General features: G+C 33.7%; 3 protein-coding genes across 8 annotated transcripts in view; 2 read left to right on the top strand and 1 right to left on the bottom strand.

The window, feature by feature from the left end:
• S6kII (Ribosomal protein S6 kinase II) overlaps nucleotides 1–1,623 on the bottom strand; it is a 12,148-nt gene extending 10,525 nt beyond the window's left edge. The window contains exon 1 of the mRNA XM_088039021.1: nucleotides 1,572–1,623. Within this exon, the coding sequence (XP_087895147.1) occupies nucleotides 1,572–1,613 (42 nt within the window). The 5' untranslated portion in view covers nucleotides 1,614–1,623. The remainder of the gene's footprint in view (nucleotides 1–1,571) is intronic.
• LOC148172817 (E3 ubiquitin-protein ligase Mdm2-like) lies at nucleotides 578–9,866 on the top strand. Of its 2 annotated transcripts, XM_088039023.1 has the most exons (6): nucleotides 578–733; nucleotides 865–1,023; nucleotides 1,077–1,210; nucleotides 1,998–2,183; nucleotides 8,451–8,858; nucleotides 9,774–9,866. In XM_088039023.1, the coding sequence occupies exons 1-6, from the start codon at nucleotides 718–720 to the stop codon at nucleotides 9,783–9,785; spliced, it is 915 nt and encodes a 304-aa protein (XP_087895149.1). In that variant the 5' UTR covers nucleotides 578–717; the 3' UTR covers nucleotides 9,786–9,866. The 2 variants fall into 2 exon arrangements, with proteins under 2 accessions (XP_087895149.1, XP_087895148.1); XM_088039022.1 differs by lacking the exon at nucleotides 9,774–9,866 and having other exon boundaries at nucleotides 8,451–9,606.
• Nucleotides 9,849–19,832, top strand: cib (thymosin beta cib). Of its 5 annotated transcripts, none has more exons than XM_088039025.1 (6): nucleotides 9,849–9,935; nucleotides 17,013–17,154; nucleotides 17,364–17,477; nucleotides 18,680–18,793; nucleotides 19,137–19,250; nucleotides 19,475–19,832. In XM_088039025.1, the coding sequence occupies exons 2-6, from the start codon at nucleotides 17,013–17,015 to the stop codon at nucleotides 19,612–19,614; spliced, it is 624 nt and encodes a 207-aa protein (XP_087895151.1). In that variant the 5' UTR covers nucleotides 9,849–9,935; the 3' UTR covers nucleotides 19,615–19,832. The 5 variants fall into 5 exon arrangements, with proteins under 5 accessions (XP_087895151.1, XP_087895150.1, XP_087895152.1 ...); XM_088039024.1 differs by lacking the exon at nucleotides 9,849–9,935 and adding an exon at nucleotides 13,206–13,360; XM_088039026.1 differs by lacking the exons at nucleotides 9,849–9,935; nucleotides 17,364–17,477 and adding an exon at nucleotides 13,206–13,360.

The raw sequence follows: 19,832 nt of genomic DNA, 5'->3' as shown, positions 1-19,832 counted from the left end.
TTAACAGCTGATTAGCGCGAACATCGTTTTCGATTTACCCATTGACTTTAACTTAATAACTTAATAATAATAATAATAATTATAATAATAATATTATAACATGTCACTGGATTTACCACTACCACAATATAACCTCCAAATGTCTCGAAATTTTGTATTGACAGCTTGGCTCGGTCATCGCGACAAATATCTCTAACTTTTCCACTAGATTGTGCCAAGCAGTTCCAAGCGTTTGTCAAGGACTAGCCCGCCTCACTCAACGCTATTGGTCAGAATCTGGTACTCAAGGCCGTCTAATGCTTTCTTATGGAAGTTAAAAATCCGTGACATTACTGGTTATATTGTGCTAATACCAACCCAACAAAAATAGATTCACTCATTTCTAATCGATAAAAACTCAGACAAAATTTAATTTTTAACTCCACTTAATAATTACAAATCTGTGAAAGTTTGCTTATTGAAAAATGTTTAAAAAAAATGATAATTTGAGTAATAAAGTTGCTTTTTTGATATTTTTAAAATTGTTGGCGTGAACATTCGAATTTGCACGTTGGCAATTCTGTTGCAAATGGAGTGGTTTCCTGCGCCCGCGCACTGACGCGCAATTAGTGTTATTTCCGGATGTTTCGTGGAAAAGCACGCAAGTTTGTACAAGTTTAAAGTGGGCAAGGCAAGCAAGGTCGCGTTTAGTTCGGTTTACTTAAAAATATTGTGAAAATGTCGACGAGTACACGTAAGTTTCCACAAATTCACATTTTCAAATAACGTAAAACATAGTTGATAACTCACTCCAATTAGCTTGTATTGTTTTACTTAAATTAGATTTAAATGCCTCCAAGTTAGCAGCAGTTGTTTCTTTTTCAGTACCTTGGGGGAAAAGAAGTTACGATCTTGACACAAGCTTTGAATCTCCAATTCAAGCTAAAAAAATTCGCTATTTTTTTCGGCTAGAGAGCGAAAGCTCTACAGCGAGCTGTACAGATGACACAGAAAGTGTCTACAGCCTGCAGGATAAGGAAACTGGTAGGATCCAACTCGGTTTGGGGTTGGAAGAGTGAATAATGAGTTATTTCCAGACGTGGTTAGGGATACTTCAGACACTGAATCACATTCAACTGTCTATGATGTAGACATCGAGTATGAAATTGAAAGTTTCTCTGATGAAGATGATAGAGAGATGATTCTCTTTGATTCTTCTGATGAATCTGAGGTTAGTTTAGGCGTTAATAGGGTAGGTGGTCTAGGGGCAATGCTAATGTTTCTTTGAAAGTTATTGAGGTTGTAAAGCAATGAATGAATTATCTAGGTATTGGATTTTTTTACGTGGGATGAATTTACTTTTTTCTTTTCCCAATATATTGACACATTCCAACAAACAAAAGTCCAAACCGGTGCCAAGGGCACCATAAATATTTACACAATATCAGGTATAAACTCGTTCGTCACTAGCATCTCTATTATCAGTTTTAGGCAGTTTTTTCTTTAGAATAATGTTAATAAAGGAGATAATGGAATTAAGTTATCAGTTCCCAAAATTGATATTCTATTTAAAGCAATTATTACATACATACTTGGAAATTTTTAGAAAATTTCAGTAGGGAAACTGGAAGCATTGTTGACTATTGCCACATTTTCCAATTCATATTTGAATACTAATTTCGCTCCATAAATGAATTAATATCTTGTTTCTAAGGACAGTTAAGGAGATAAAGAACCACAGAAATCATTATTTATCAAGTGCTTTATCATAATTTGAAATTGATTCTGTCGGAATTTTGTTACTGTCTACAAATGATTAGATAAAACTCCACGTAAACAAAAACAAAACCAACTCAACGTATTGTAAATGAGTCGTCATAATGCCATAGTCAAATGAAAGTCATTACCTTTATTTCAGTAATACAAGTTTTAACACGCCACTGTTCCCTAGAACTATAAAATTCATAATTATCTGCGCAGTTAAAAAACACTAATCCAATTCATTTATTCGTTCTTAGAACATGATCTATGCGGCAGCTATAGTCGGAGACAGCTCGCTAGAAACGTTCATCACCGACGCCGAGGACTCTGACAACAGTCGACAAGGCGACTCGTCATCAGGTCTAACAGACTTCTGGATTTGTATACAATGCAAATCACAAAACGACAATCCCCAATTTAGGTTTTGCGACAAATGCTTTCAGGTAGTTATGAGTTACAGGTGTGCTGTAGATATGCATATGCTGCTTTGACAAATTGCAATGTGACAATCAATGTTCACCGTAAAGAGAACAACTTTGTATTATTGAAGTCCAGTGACTTGGTGCATGTTGCAGTTTTTGTGTAATGCGATTGGACACGAGGTGATTTTAAAAAGGTGTAGTAAGTATAGTATCTTATGAACTTGAGGTTTGGATCTCTTCAGATCCTCATGTGTTTTATATCTGCCAAAGTACAGAAGTTCACTGAACTACTTTTTGGTATTACTACCCATCGTATCGTTATTTTAGTGATTTTGCGATTGTCACAGTACATGCAGATCTACAGTCACATTGTGGTAGAGACTAGATTAAAATGTAAGTGCATAGAAAATTAAGTGATGTGTGCAAAGACTGCTTGCGAACTATAAGTGTTTCAAATCCATGGTTTAAGAAGAAAATCATAAAGGACAGATATTTGGGCAATATATTTTTTATAGTGGGTGGTGAAGAACAGTGTTCAGGTAATTTTTTTATTTTATTCAATTTTTTACTACAAATCGGCGGGTTGGGTGTTCATTGGTAAGATTTTTTTATTATTTTTATTTATTTATATTTTTCATTTATTTCAAAAAAGCTATATTACATTTCTATTTTTGTTTACATCCGTAAGAACAGTAGGGATTAACAGTTTGGTAATTATACAGGGTGGCCCATCTAAGACTTTCGGGCTCAATATCTTTGTTATTTATGAACGGATTTTTCCAAAATTTAAAATATAATTTCTTGAATAAGTAAGGATGAATGTGACATTATCAACGCCATCCTTGTCTTAAAAATGTTAGTTTTACTTGTCTTATTTTAAATTTTAATTAGTTAAAAGTTATGTCATTTTATAAAACAGCAATAATTATACGCGTGTGCCAAAAATCAACCGTCTGGCAAGTCAAGTTGCCAAGAAAAAGACAAAAAAGAACCTCAACATTTCCAAAAGATACAAACTGATAGTCGGCTATGAAACAATCGACTGCTACGGCGAGTTTAGATTTTGGACATCCCTGACTTCGTGACGTTCATGACATTTGTGACATTCATTTGAGGTTATGTTTATTTTTGAACATTATGATTAAGACTATTGATTTAAACCTGCACATTCATGATTTGTTATCTCGATCTTTTAGTAACTAATCACAATGCATTAGACCGAGCATCTTTTCTCGACATTTGTGATATTTCTCATTTGGGGTTATGTTTACTTTTAAGCATGATGATGAATATCATTCATTTAAACTTGCGCAGAACGATTTATCCCGATCTTTTGAAATTGAAAACTAATCACAATGCATCAGACAGCGTTTTGGTGCAAAAATTTCGTAGGCACAAGGAAATGTGAGCGAAAAACTTGTTGAGAGTTGGTCGTCACCAGAAAAATGATTGCAGAATGTGGTGCAACTAGTATTCACGACTTTTTTAGCAATGTCACAGGTTTATTGGAAATGGAAATTCAGTGACACGTATGCATTGAAGCAATTTGACTCATTTATGATTGCATTTGCGTTAAAACTTATGTTAATCTCACTTATGATGGAGACAGAATTAGATGATCACAAGATTTCGTCCTTTTTCAGGAAACTACTTTACTTTGATTAACAAATAATTTGTTACAAGGTATTTTATTGTAAGGTACAAAGTTTTAACAGTGAATAAACTATACCAGTGACAATTAAAGCAATGTAACACCATATTTTCTACAATAGTAATAGACAAATGTACAAAAATTAACAAATGTATCAGATATTTACACTGTTACAGCATGTCTCTGTTCTTTGAACATTTATAACAAGTGCAAATAATGCTGGAATATTGCGATTGGTCACTGCCATTTTGCTTGTTAGCGATGAGATTTGGCTTTTTCTTTTTTACTATTAACTCATTTCTTGAACCTTCTTGTAACGAAATGGACACAAACAATTAGGGGCAGCATAAGTTTTTGGATATGTTCTGTGATGGCGAAGAATGAATTTGCGGTATCTTGGTCCGAGCAAATCGCTTGTCGCTTGTCGCTTTCAACTGAAACAATTGCTTCGATGGTACTAGTCATTTTCCTTCGCTGAACACTTACCATCTAGTGTTGCGGCGACTCTTCATCGAATTCATCAACAAGCAGGGTTTTGCACTTTCAGCAGCTTGGTTACTTACTGTCCGTCAAACATATCCACCCATGTTAAAAGAATCCAAATGGCATAGTCGTTCATGGCGGTCAACAACACCGTCTAGAACGTTCTGCAATCGTTCTTAATGCTTGCAACAGGGTACGATAGGGTGTCAATGAAAGTCCCTTTCATATTTGCATCTTTTGGCGGTTCAATGAGAAAGAACAGGTTCAACATTTAAAGTAACAGTCCGTGTTGAAGTACTGCATCATTTTCAGTGTGTTGCTTTCAGTCTTGTTCGTCTTTTTTTCACTCGTCCAAGTTATTAATGAATGTTGCAATGCCCTAAAGTTAATGTTCGTTTAAAGAATTGTCTCATAGAAAAAGTCGACCGACGATACTTTGTTAGAAATAACATGTTTGCAATTTTCATTGGAAAGTAGGTATAGATGATGTTCATTGTCATTTTGTTTAATTTTTTTCTTGCACTATTTCTTTGACTCGTTATTCTTTCTTAGTGAGAAATCGTCGTGATACCGTGCAAACACATTTTTCATATCATAATAGTGGTCCTAGATCGCAAGGTTTGTTGAAGCAACAAATACAACTCGCAACATCATCCACCATATTCCGTTCGAAAGCACGAATCTGAAATATCAGATGTAGACAGTGTTTTCCTACAATTTGCAATGACCTTAGAAAATGTAACTCACTATCATGCGTTTTTGGTGATCCAAAACCGCGTAGTTGTAGGTAAGTACATGTATCTGATTTCCATATTACTTATACGTCTTGGTATCATTAGTTGGTTTCCTATTCGAAGTTTCATTTGCCAATCTTTCGAAACGGAATATTAATGGTACTGTACGGCCAATTTGGACTTGAAGAAACTTTCTTGATAACACCTTTTAGCATGGCGGTCTTAAAAGTGTGCAGAATCGTGCCTACATTTGTCGATTCGACCTTGTTTTTACAAATCATATTTGAAACATACGAATTTACTATCGCGGAATCAAAATTTCGAACATCAAATTGATTGATGTTTAAAAATTGTAAACTGTCCTTTGTCTTTATAACCTTAAAATTTATAAACGGCACAGCAATTGTCAGAAATTTACTTTTTATGTCAGTCACAATGACAATAAAGCTTGCTTCACATTGTCATGTCAAAAAGTGATGTTCAAAATTTTGATTCCGCGATAGTATTAGTTGCATAGCCACTAAATACCATAAAACTCCGTTTTGACATGGGTAAACTTGTCTTTGTCGTTGGTCTTGTAGGTGCTGGGCCACTCAACGATACAGCATTCTTCGTTACTTTTGCATACCAACTTTACCGACATTCACTTGTCAATCAAGTGATTTAAACACTCATGTAGGTACAAGCTAATGCGCATAAATGGCACATAGCTCAATTCTGCCCAGCATTTTTCGATAGCAGCACTACGTCCTAGATTTCATACGTATTATGAACCAATTTTAACTTCTTGACTACGGCAGTTTACATATTGGAGCTTCGAGCTTAATCTACTATGGATTAATAACATTACTAAACAAAAGAGAAATGTTAAAACTATCTAGCACCACACATTTTATAGGCGCAGTAAAGAAGTTTGCTGAAAAAGAATGAAATACTGTGATCATCTAATTCTGTCTCCATCATAAGGGAAATAACTGTTTTGACGTAAATGCAATCATAAATGAGTCAAATCGCTTCACTGCATACGTGTCACTGAATTTCCATTTCCAATAAACCAGTGACATTTCTAAAAAAGTCGTGAATTCTAGTTGCACCTCATAGCGAACCATTCTGCAATCATTTTTCTGGTGATAACCAACTTTCAACAAGTTTTTTTACTTACATTTTCTTGTGCCTACGCATTTTTTTGCGCCAAACCGTTGCCTGATACATTATGATTAGTTTCCAATTTCAAAAGATCGAGATAAATCGTTCTGCGCAAGTTTAAATCAATGATTTTCATCATGTTCAAAAGTAAACATAACCTCAAATGAGAAATATTACAAATGTCAAGAACGCCACTGACGTCAGCGATTATTGACAGACTGAACGCAGGGCTGTCCAAAATTGGGCGTGGGAAATTATTTTTTACATAGCCGACTATGATTTTGCACCTTTTGGAAATGTTGAGGGTCTTTTTTCTCTTTTTTCTCGGCAACTTGACTAGCTAGACGGTTGAGTTTTGGCACACTCGGATAATTATTGATGTTTTATAAAATGACATAAATCTTAACTAATTAAAATTTAAAATAAGACAAGTAAAATTAATATTTTTAAGAGAAGGATGACGTTGGTAATGTCACATCATTCTATTCACCTATTCAAGAAATTATATTTTAAATTTTGGAAAAATCCGTTCATAAATGACAAAGATATTGAGCCCGAAAGTCTTAGATGGGCCACCCTGTATACTAACAAAACGTTGAAAACAGGAACGTATGGAAAGGTCATTGAACATTTTACAGTATGTAATATAACAATGTATAACAATATACAGTATGTCCCCGGATTGAGTTCACAACAGGGAAAAAAAAGTGTTTTTTTTTATTTTACAAAAAAATGATAAAGCAATAACATTTTTTGCTTATTTCAAAACAGATAAATCTGCAATTAAAATTTCAAAATTATTAGTTTGTACTCTTAAAATTAATTTTTTCATTATTTTTATTTATTAAATTTTGTAATCGTATTTAAATAATAGCAGGCTGTGGATTCACAATATCAAATAGTTAAAGAACAAATTTCATCCCTTTGACATTTTTTGCCAAATTAAAAATAAAATAGTTCTTCGTTATTTTTTGTTTTTTTCGATTTTAAAAACACAGCTTGATAATATTAAAGTTTTAATTAAAGATTTATTTATTTTAAATTAAGCAAAAAATATTATTCCTTTGTCATTTTTTTGTAAAGTGAAAAATAACGTTTTTTTCCTCTTGTGAACTCAATCCGGGGACATACTGTACAGATGCGAGCAAAAAATATTGATCGTCGAATTTACAAAAGCAGATGGATGACATGTCAAAAGTGACAGATTTTTTTTCTCGCAACTGTAACTAAATTTAGAGTGAACTTAGAAATAATGAAAATTGTATCATGATCGTACCCATTTTGCCTGTTTTTCTATTCCTATCCCGTTATTTTTAACTGTAAAAGTTTAATGTTTAGAGACAAGAAGAGATATCACATGTTTTGTTACACTGATTGACCGCTGCTTGTTGTGTTCTAATTTAATTAGTGCATAGAAAAAAGAACATTTGAACTGTGAACGTCCCTATAAAAAAATCTCGAAATATTGGTAGCTAAAATTCGTAGTAATTAATCGTATTCCTGATACTTACTAACTTGTTCCGTATTGTCTACTAACAATTGGTTTGGGTAACTGTTATGTCATGTCATGTTACGCATAAACCGGCATGCTAATTTACAGTGTACAGATTTAGGTTGTGCACAAATCCCTAGTTGATCCTGCAGCACATAACACATTGAGAGTTCATTCGTTTGGTGAGAACAATATTTATTACTTTATCTTTGTTCTACGATTTATTTTCTTCCAAGTTATTGCAATGTTAAGAATGATCTCTAAAATGTTTCCCGAGAAAGAAGAATGTGATTTAGTTTTTGTAATAAACGGATTGTAAACAAATGCAAGGGTAAAGAATAACACGAGACAAGATTCTATAATCTTGCATGGATGAATAGAAGCATACTCAAACTCAAATTCTGACAAAAAAATACAAAATAGGGTATATAAAAAAACAGTGTGTAGTCAGTTTATCTACAATAATGTGATAAACACAGCAGATTAGTGAAGATTGTAACTCAAAATGAGTACATTTGTTTTATATTCAATCAATATGATACACACTGAATGTGAGAAATCCCTGAAGACAATTTACAAATTATAAAATTTGGGTAATAAGCAATTTACACACAATATAAGAAACCAGATTATGCAAGGAAGTAAATCCTATGGATGAGGGTGCAGTTTTTGCTTTAATTGGTTAAAAAGTTCCCTTGGCATACCAATTAAACCGCAGAGTGAAGCCTTTCGGACCTCTTTGTGTTTTATTGTCCATATTTCATATGTTGTTTGCCCCACAGGATCGGAAGGCCATTTTTCCACCGCGTCCCAGACGCCGCAAAAAAGCTGTACGAAGCACAGAAAAGTCGCATTCTCCTGTCAAGTTGGATGCGCTAAAATCGTGTCTTAGTGGCCTTTCGTCACAAGATTCCGGCATTTGCTCAAGTCAAGAGTTCGGTTCGCTCTGCTTGGATCAGATCGTCATTCCGAGCTCTGATAAACCATCGACTAGCATCAAGGAGGAAGAAACGAAGAACCGCAAGAGACAAATTTCTGAAAGCAGTCTCTCCGATGAGTATGAAGAGAAGCCGCCAAGGAAACAAGCTAAGACGACTAAGGTTGAGAAGAATGAAAATCGGAGCCAGCCTAAGAAAGAAGAAAGTGAGACGGTAGAGAAGAAAAATGGTGACAGTGAGGAAAACGATTCAGTAAGGACTAATGATGAGTCAGTTAAAGGTCCTATTCCCGAGTTAAAAGAGGACTGTATAATTTGTAATGTGAAACCTAAAAATAGTGTGTTTTTACACGGACGAATCGCGCATATGTGCTGTTGTTACGGGTGTGCCATGCGTACTTGGAAGTCGTTAAAACGATGCCCCATTTGTCAACGAAAAGTCAGCAATGTAGTTAGGGTCTTCACAACATAATTTAATTTACTGCTAGGTGTACAGAACCAATTTAGTGTACAGAATAAATTTAATTTATTAAATTTAGGTAGGAATACGAACATATCAAAAACTTAAAGAGTGTAACCAAGCCAAAGATCTTTTTAATGTTTTTATTCTTCGTGCCAATTTGTTCATGTGTTTCAAACAGAATTTGTTAAATTATTATTGGGTAGTGTCAAAGGAACACTCTTTAAATTTTTGAAATGTAGGAGACAAAATTGCTTATATTAATGATGGGTTTTGGGGCATCGCTAGGAGTCTTAAAGACGATTTTAATTTGATAGGTGTTTTTGGCATTTGCACGATATTATTTCTACTTCACTGTAGAATGACATATCCACTTCGTAAAATTGAATTGTTTTTTATGGTACATAAAAAGATTTATTCACTTTTAAAGGAATTTTGTTTAAATTGAAACATAACAAATGTATTTCATGTACTCATTTCAGTCGACAGCAATGTGCAATTTAACAAATTTTGTTTATAACAATTAAAATTAGTAACGTAATTTGGTGTTTTTATTTTTCTTAGAAATCTCGACGGTATTTCAAAATTTCGCGCAAGGCAGGTATCAATTGGCTTCTGAAGAAACATCAAAAGTAGTCTATTAGTACTAAGACCAATCATGCAAATAACTTACGAGTCGAGTAATGGGAAGTATTTTGATTTTTTCAGAAATGGAAATAGCGCGCTACTGTACTTTTGAGAAGTTCTTTGGTATTACCACACTTTGAAGCACAGGTTTGATTTCATCTGCACCGGAACGAGGAAAGGACTGAATTAATTTCTTTTGTGAATTTTTGCGCCAGTGCTAATGTGAAAAATTCTTCTACCCAGGTAAGCATAATTGAATATAATGTATTTTTTCTCTTTCTTTTGCAAATGTCGCAGAAAATATTCGCCGAGGCAGCATGTTCACTTTAAAAGAAAAGTAATCGCCTCCTTGTATTTTGGGTTGCATTCTTTGTTGTATGGCATTTATAAATTTCGATTTTGTAATACATATTTACATATCTATTTTAATTTCTTACGTATTTTCTATATCAGAGAAACAAACATTTTTTTGCTAATCACATGTGTGTGTTTGTATTCTTTATCACTGTGTCTTTATTCACATTTATAGCATTTTAATTTCATCATCGAGGTCATCGTTCCACGTAATTTTTTTAGATGGATTGCGCTTTTTTTCAAAAAATATTTACAATATACACAATTATGTCAATTTAATTTGTGAAAATATTGTTTTCCTGTAACGTAACACTAGAATGCATCGTATGATGGAATCATCCATCACTTCGGGGCCTTCAACGAACTGCGATTTATGGCAGATCATCTAGACACTAGACCAATTAATGGTTCTTCCCTTTGTTTAATAGAAAGTTCACAGATTTTTTATCAGAAACATTTCTATTTTTATGTCCATCATTGTATACCAGACTTTTTTTTAAGAAAAGCCATTCTCATGTTACAAAACAATGAATGTGTAATTTATAAGTAATGGTTGAAAACAAAAATCGTTTTTATGTTGTTAATTAGATTGGTGCAAGGAAAATTATATCAGTTATCGAGATTACGCGGTGTTATGCTCTGATCAACTTTATCGGACTCAAAAACATCTCGAATTTGTTACTTTTTGTTGTTTTAGTTATATTTTAGGTTTAGTTACGTAAGGAGTATTAATCGTCCAATTATAAAATTTTTGGATAGATCGCGAGAACTTCATCAAACTATCAATTTCGACGCATCGACACCTGTCTTCACTACTTCATATTATAATCAAGTATTTGTAAGTGTTATGTAAGTTAATTACTTGAAAGCATCTCTAATGTGTAAAAAAATGTTCAGTTGTAATATTTTCAAACTAAAAAGTGACTGTAAACATAATATGAGAGGTAAGTGCAGGTTTCGCTCATTCCATCATAATCTTTTCCATTCATATGGAGAATGCTTCCCAGAACTACACCTTTCAGTTTTCCGGGACTTAGGACAAAAACTGGTTTCATACTAATGCAGAGAATGTTCCCCTTGTTTTAATAAACCTAATAACATGTAAAAATCTATTCAAAATATCTGGATCTTTATTTAGTTGCTCAATTTTTTGCTTTTTAGTCTCGTTTTGTTGTAGTTGATTATGAAAGTCTGAAAACATCTTTAGAAATGGGAGTAAAACCTACACAGTGTGATTTTCTTTGGTCCTACAGGATTTCGCCAGTTTCTTTTGAAATACCTCGATTGGAGATATGGAATGTTGGGCAGAATTGTCAATCAGTTGTCATAACTTCTAAACCAGACCTGCTTACTTACTCAAACCCATAACCATGATCAAGTCTTGACATATTTGTCGTTTTGACAATGTAAAATCAAAATTGTGAATTTATATTTCATTTCCATGAACGCCGCTGAGACATTCCTCTTTGAATATTTTTTTAATATCAGTCACAATAAGAATAATGACAGTTACTATTCTTAACAGTACTGTTTTTTTTTCACCATTTGGCTTTGAATAGTCGTAAAATCCGTCATTTGTTTAAACAGTAATATTTTTCTTACTATTGCGTTTAATTTTGTTCGCAAATCAGAATAAAAATGTGAAGTTTTTATACAGGCTGTTCAAAAAATAGCGGACCAACTGATAAGAACGTCAAACTCCAAGACGCTGTGAATTGGAAATGCTGTTTAAAATTTTTATTTGAAGCTTTGTAAGGGAGCAAAATAACTTTAAATATTGCGAAAAACGGCAACAGTGGTCAATTCTTTCGGTAATTATTAGGAGTATAATTTTGAGACCAGAGCAACGCTTTGGTAGTTACAATTATTAATAAATCATGTACCTAATTGGTTACTATGGTTTGCAATTAAATTTGACAACACCTGACTAGTAAAAGTCACAAAGCAGATCAAGAACCATTTGTTTTCTTCTTGCCAGAATTTGCCACTCAATAATTGAAAAAAACTTAATGTAGCTACTAGTTATCTGAAGATTCACGTAGTGAATAGTTGGTCCGCCATTTTTTGAACACCCTGTATGGTTCAATAGTTGTTTTCAATTTTCCAATATGTGAAATTGCATTTAATTTATTTTCGTGCGATACGGTACAATTTTTGTTATAAATGCATACCTGGTTGCATACCACTTTCTGCTTAGAAGTGATTATAAACTTTCAAATTCTCAATTCTACTTAAGTTATAGTGAATGAATGTCGATAAATAATAATAATAAAACAAGCTAAATTACTAGTTGATTACGTATAGAATAAAAATGTAATGTTTCTTTAAATAGAACTTGAATTTTAATTTGGTAAATATCACCGACATTCTTCGGTTGAATTAAGTCTATTTAAGTTTTTATTTTTTAACTTAAGGATAGTCTTCAATTTATTGGCTAATATAAATTCTTGACTATCATCGTATAATGACCACGACAGTACGTGTCTGTTCATAAATCCTATTTCGTGTTCTGATATTGTGACAACAAAGAATATTTTTATGTCTGTATTTTCCGCATTCTCGGTGATTTAGAAAGAGTAGTATGAGAAAGTCAAGAAAACTAACTTTACAAATTGCACTATTGTCGTTGAAGGTTTAATTAGTGAAAGTCAATCTAAAAAAACGTAGTCCTAAATTAATTGCATTCAAAAAGACCATTACGGAAGGTTCCATTTAAAAAAAATGTCTTGTGGGGGTTCTTTGAAAAAGAGAAAAACCCGTTTTTTGGGAATTGAGCTTTTCGTTTTTAATAAATTTCAATATGCCCAAGGAATTTATTCTGATTGATCTACTGATATAATCAAAATAATTATTTGCACAATTTCAGTTACTGAAAAAAATGATTTTTTTTATTTAAATTTACCTACGAAATGTTTTTAATCTCAATTATTGGAACGTTGTGTCAGACGTTCATGTTTTTATTCCAAAAAATGATGCTTTGATTCTTTATTCATTTTATTAGGATCATAAATGTGAATATCGCCCCAATAAATCGGCAATGTTCGCAAGCAAATTTCAACCCCTACAACTATTATCATTGCATCCAAGTAATCCTTTGATGATGACGATGTAACCCCGATGACTCAGTCTCGACAACCAAGCGCCCCCCACTGAAAGTCATCGTTTGCGCATCGCCATCGCATATCCCCATTCCGAGTGCAACCTTCGACGTAGCCGCGACTTTTCTGGTGTTCATACCGGTCTTCAAGATTTACCAATAACTCAAGTTTTCCAAAAGGTTTCTTAATACATTCCTTAATTTCAACTACTTCAAGGTAGGTCCTCTTTTGAAGTGAGATTTGATAAAATTTTATGCATATTTTTACCCTTTAGGCAGATGGTATTTGAATTTAGGGTGGGGTTTGACGGAGAATCGAACTAACTTCTTTCGTTATCTTGTTTGGATTTTTATTGTCGGTTTTTCTACATTTCTTTTTTTTAAGATGGTACTGTGGAGTGAATTCTTCGAAAGCTCTTTGTTTCAACAACTTTTTTTTGTTAAATACGTATTATTTTATTATGATAATGAACTCTAATGATTAATAATTAAATAAGTGTCAAAAATTGTTGATTATAGTTTGAAAATTTTAAATGAAATAAACTTGATTTCCTAAGGAAAGGCTCTTATGGAAAGTCTTATTGAACTCTGTGAATGTGCTGCTATCACCGGAAACGCTAAAGGAAACAGGTGCCCGCGTGTAATATTTATTAAGTATTTTGAATGTTGAAAGTCTAGACTATAGACACTGCTATCGTAAAAGTCGCGACCGATAATGCCAATAATTGCTTGCATTTTTTTAATATAAATGCCATCTGCTTGAGCAATACTCTTTGTTCCAGCGTTTTATAACTTTAAAACATTGCGAATGTTATTGATTTTTGTTCCACCGGCTTTCCTGTCCGAGCTTACTGAAATTGCACCGCTTCTAATCTTCTAAATTGCATTATTTCAGTTCATGGTTATTAAATATAAAAAGTATCGTTCCATGAAGCTTCAAAGTCACCGTGCAAAATTAATTGCTATGAAAGTTTTATTCATTAGAAAATCTTCCAAGCGCTGACGAAAAAGCACAAATTCAAATTAATTATCTTAATTAGAATAAAATTTAAATCTTCCTTACGTTGATTACTGGAAAGTTGCACGGCTAAAATTACTCGATCACTCGATCCGGTCAGCTTTCATACCCAAGAATCTTTCAGAGTGAAGATTTTCATTGTGCCATTGCAATCATAACCTACTTTTCCTGGTTATACTAATTCAACCTTGCCTTTCGACTCTTTTTCCCCACATTATTAAACTGTGGGTGTCCTGTAGGACGAATTCACCGTTTTAATAAGACACTGAGAATGTCGGGCTGAAACGTTGTTTACTTTCGTTGGTTCTGATGGCTGCTAGTTCTTCAGAAGTACGAAGAATGTTAATCAGTTGGGGTCATTATACATGCAGCAAAGCACTGTCCATTACTTCTTATCCTGTTTGATTGTAAACATGGATAGTTGAATTGCAGCTTACACTGACGAAAACAAAAAATTGGAAACAAGCCGTGACGGTTTTGCGAAAGCGGAAAATTTGTTTTTAGTCATGACCAAACCATATGGAGTCCGTTATAAATTGATAAGGTGATTGTTTCCTTGTTCTAGGCGCCGCGTAATTCGTTAATCGTAAAATGACCACTTGAAAAATCTAAGGCCTCGTCGCCTGTATTCAAACAGTTAATAGATACTTAAGTTTTTCATGTTATAAAACTTTAATGCCCCTCAGGGTCTCTTGGGAGATTCGAGGAACATTTCGTTTGATTAGATTAGTAACAAACACTTCTGCGATTGGTGCAATATTCAGAACTCTAGTCTAATATTTGTTATTTGTTATTTATTTAACAACTTATTACTCATTTCTGCGATAGTGTAGGTTGATTCATACCTATTTTCATTTTTTTTGTTTTTCCTGAGCTAGTGTGTTTATAAAAAATCCCATTAGTAAGAGAAATAGAGAACCGTTACAAGGCTAGATGTATGATCCAGCTCAAACAAGACTTGCATATTATTAATAAAAGGTGAACCATTGTCTGCCCTCTTTTATCTGAATTCTTAGCTATCAAACAAAACATGTCGTTCTTTGTAATGCAGATCCAATCAAGGTCGCGTAATCCGTCATTCACTTGCATTTTTAAAAGTACCATGACCCCAGAGGATTCCACCAATTAGGTAAAATTAACGAGCAATAACCACTTCACTAAAAAGAAATGTTATTGTTCGAATTTGGGAACAGAATTTCCGCTCCCATCTTGGGAATCACGTAAATCTATCTAAACCATCTATGGGTGCCCTTATTTCTATTTGACATATGTACGGTATTAGACAACTTTCTAAATAATAATTGTAACTCGACAATGGTACGTAATTATTAATTAACATTTGAGTTTTATCTCTTCCGCCAATGAGTACCAACACATCAGTGTCTGAAACTTTGTACGTAAGAAAAGGGGCGAATTTTGCCAAAAACAGCACAGCTGTTGTTCGAAAAAAAGGGGGCAATAAACATATGGTCGGGTTTCGCACGAGGTTATTTGACGTAGGATAGTGAGTAAACCGGGTTCCTTATATGGTATAGGCACCGCAAATAAAAATGTCAGATCATGAAATTCTCGATGAAATTTCTCATTTCTAATAATACCTACAAGTGTGGAGCTTTCAGGAACGATTTGACCTCTCAATCTATCCTTGGTCGAGTTCTAGGTCTAGGTCATTAGTTATTTCCTCTCAATTTATTGTTTCCAGTTAATTAACAGTATTGTGCTCCTCTGATTGATGGTAGTAAATACACGGCTATCGATAAGCCTCATGTTTCTTTCCTCGAGAACAATGAATAGAATCGTCTGTGCAATTCGTTTTGTCTCACCGTCAGACCAGCCACTGCAAATTGTTTTTTATTTGGTTCAACGGTAGAAGGAAAGCAATAAGGAGATTCCCACAGTTTGAACTTGTCTAACTGTGCTGTAATTCTAATGGTTCACATAAAAATTGTTTCCATGTTAACTTAATTAAGCTTTTCAATGTACACAAAACGTTGCAAAAGTAAACATTTTTTGAAAAAGCTACGATTTAATTGGACATAATTACGATAGTTGGAGTTACGGTCTTTTAACACAAATTAATGATTTGGTGGTTGTTAGCAGACCATATAACGGATTGTTATGTGCATCAGACCAAGAAACAGATTCATTCAGGAAGGAAAACTCAACTGCACTGTATTTCAAAAACAATTCGATTACATAGTAGATAGCGTGAAACTAATGTATCTCTACATTACACAATTTACTGAAGAAAACATTTTCTGGAACAATAATGCCATATCTCCATTTCACGAGAGACATTATCAGTTTTGTTCTATTATTAATATATGATGTAAATGTCTAAAATTCCACAACTAACAAACAGTTCTATAAAGTCGTTGTACCTACTGGTGATGGAATATCTTATTCATGATGACTTCTATGCACAGAACCTGTTTTTGTGTGGCTAATAGTTAGCAATGTTTAAGCTTGTTTTTAAATGAGGTAAATCGCAATTGGTGGTAGCCCAGAGTCGCATTTAATGCTACAGTAACTGATCTGTTAAAAAATCGTAAATCCTAAGCAGACATTCGGTTTAATCTTTACTGTGGAGATTTTGATGTAACATAAATTATTCAAAATCATCTACAGACAACCCACATAAGTTATTGTTATAAATAAACGGATAAAAAAAATGATTCATGTTTTCTGTCTTTATGACATACACGTGTGGAATTTTTTATTTCAAGGTTGTTTTTTATCCCTTAAAAGGGAAATCGGAATTTCCTTTGACTTTATAATTCTCTTAAATTTATCTAATGCAATCTACCCATTTAAGCAAGTCTCTTATTTTCAATTTAATGTTCTTTTTCAGATGTCTTGCCCTATTCCTGCTCCAGCTTTGAAGGACCTCCCCAGAGTAGCTGGTGACCTCAAAAGTGAGCTTGAGGGCTTCAAACCAACAAATCTGAAGAATGCAGACACACAAGAAAAAATAGTGCTTCCTTCTGCTGAAGGTAATTTTCAGTAAAGATTTGTTCCCCCCCGAAAAATTAAGTCAATATTCTCATTAGTATAAACGTGGGTCTTGGTAATTTCCGTGGAATTTCGCCGCCCCCGCTTGATTGTTCTAGAATGCGACACCTGTTTTTCCTTAATCCTTCCCACAGTATTTTGAAAGATGTTCCTTATGTAGTGTTTGTTTCTATTTTACACTTGCATGTAGATGTGGCACAAGAACGCACGCATAATGCACTGATCGCTGGAGTAGAAAACTTTAAGTGTTCTTCCCTCAAAAGAACAAATACCAAAGAGAAGATCGTGTTACCAAACGCACAAGGTAAAACAATTGAGATCTGGTTAAGGTCTTGAGTTAACCTGGCTTTTTTTCCTACTAATATTACTTGGAAATTGGAAATTTACGAGTTGTGGGAGAATTGAAAAGACCATTTCCGTGGGTTTTGAATCGGTTTTCACCAACAGAGCGTTACCGGCGCCCACATTGCCAAAAGCGATACTTAAAAAATAAAACGATACTCACTTTCATTTAGAATGACTCATGTAAAAAGTGAGAACACGTTTCTGTAATCAATAAAATTTGGCCCAGAAATCACACATGTCTTCAAGTTTTGGTTTCATGTGATGTAATTTCAAAATTGCTTTTCCCCACCTCATGGAGGCCTCTACAGTGTGCAAACATTCAATTAAATAATGGGCAATGCAAAGACAATTCCTAGGCAGAGCAGATGTCATCAAGCAATTTTATCATTGGAGTGGAGATCTGTTTTAATACACATGTGGTGAATGCAGCCCACATTTATCTGCATATTTAATATTTCCTTCTGGTTGTTATTTTAACAAACAAAATTTTTAAGGAGTTTAAAAAATAAAGAAATTACATTCACAGCGGAAGTACGCCATTAAAGAGATAATGGAATGAACGATCGACTTGTTAATCAGGATCCGAAGTTATCGACCTTTTATGGAATAACATCACTTAAAAGTGTTGCTATAAATGCAAAACCAATTATCTAATGACCTTTCGGGTAAATTTCACTCGGGCGATTCAACCGGTGACTCATTATAATTAATAAATTCAAACTTGACCGCTTATTTCAATTGCGTAAGTAAAGTGGCGAAAAATATTGCTGTCTTATCCACGAAACGTGTTTTAACGAGCTTTGTAAAATGCCTTTTTTCGCTTCTTACGAAAAACAATTAACTATGCATTGTTAAAGTAATCAATTTTATGGCTGCGATACGAGCACCATAATTGCAAAAACAAAAATATTTGTAGTTTTGTTAATTTGCTTATACTAACTGATAAATTAAAGATCAGAGTTTTTTTAAAAGGCCCAGTTTGGTCAAGTTTTTTGGGTGTGTCTAAACAGTTATTTTCTATGTTATCGGAAACTGTTCGAAGGCCCGGATTTCCGGGTGATAATGCTATCATTCTGTATATATCACTAACGAAGATAAAGCCTTGATCGATTTATTTACTTTCTTTAACTTCAATTAGTTAAGTTATTTATGTTTTTTTAGATGTAGCAGCAGAGAAAACGGAAAAAGCTTTAATCCAAGGTATTGAACATTTTGACCAAAAGAAACTTAAACATACCGAAACTCAGGAAAAAAATCCGCTCCCTAACAAAGATGGTAAGTTTTCGGATTTGAACGCGATAGAATTCTTGTGAATTATTCGCTGTTTATTGTTTTTCATAACTCATTCTCTCATTACAATTATTTTATGTCCAGTGTGACGAAACTGGTTGTACTGAAAAAAATAATCTGTATCAGCAAATAATTCAACCTAGTTAGAGCATAAGTGTACGTTCGAAGAATATTTTTTGCGTATCGATGCAACAAGAAATATTAATTCTGAACGAATGTTCATGTGGTATCTGTGAAACTTGATGCACCATTCGGCAGCTTATTTATATTTATACACTAAATTTGATTTAAAAATGCATGTGAAATAATGCTTGCTTTTGCATGATAGTCGTTCTGCAAGAAAAAAAACACCTTAACCTCATAAGCGGCGTGGAGCAGTTTGATAAAACAACTATGAAGCCCACTACCACAGCTGAAAAAATAGTTTTACCCGATAACCAAGGTAGGTCTGCACGTAAAAACTGTAATAATTGCTTACTAGTAACCTGCCAACATGGCGAGATAACTAACAAATCCAAGAATTACCACACCCGTATCCTGTGTTGTTGTAACAATTTAAGACCGAAGTCCCGTTACTGAATCACGCGTTATCATGTTGTTTTGTTAGCTAATTGCTGGGATAATCGCATCGATAATAATTGCTAATCGTGTTTGTACTTTTTTTAGTGATCGAACAGGAAAAAGGCCAAAGGCAACTGATTTCTGGCATCGAAAATTTCGACAGTACCAAACTTAGACACGCTGAAACTTGTGAGAAGAACCCGTTACCAACCAAGGAAATTATCGACCAGGAGAAGAGCGCTTAGATTTATTTCATCGACTCTCGTATTGGCTCAATTATACACATGCCAATTTTTGTATTATTTTATACTTTTATATGATACACTCTATTTATAAATTGATAATAATATTATTCGAATTTATTTTGTACTTACATGTATGATGAATAATTATTAATTCGTATTTTATAAGACAATGTTAATTTTGCATGATATGGTGCTTCAATAAATTGTAATTGAAAGTA

Source organism: Gnatocerus cornutus, chromosome 6, assembly GCF_029298725.1.
Source record: "Gnatocerus cornutus isolate USDA-ARS CGAHR chromosome 6, icGnaCorn1.1, whole genome shotgun sequence".
Classification (NCBI taxonomy): Eukaryota; Metazoa; Arthropoda; class Insecta; order Coleoptera; family Tenebrionidae; genus Gnatocerus; species Gnatocerus cornutus.
The sequence above is the reverse complement of the archived record's forward strand: the minus strand, read 5'-3'. Positions and strand labels throughout refer to the sequence as shown.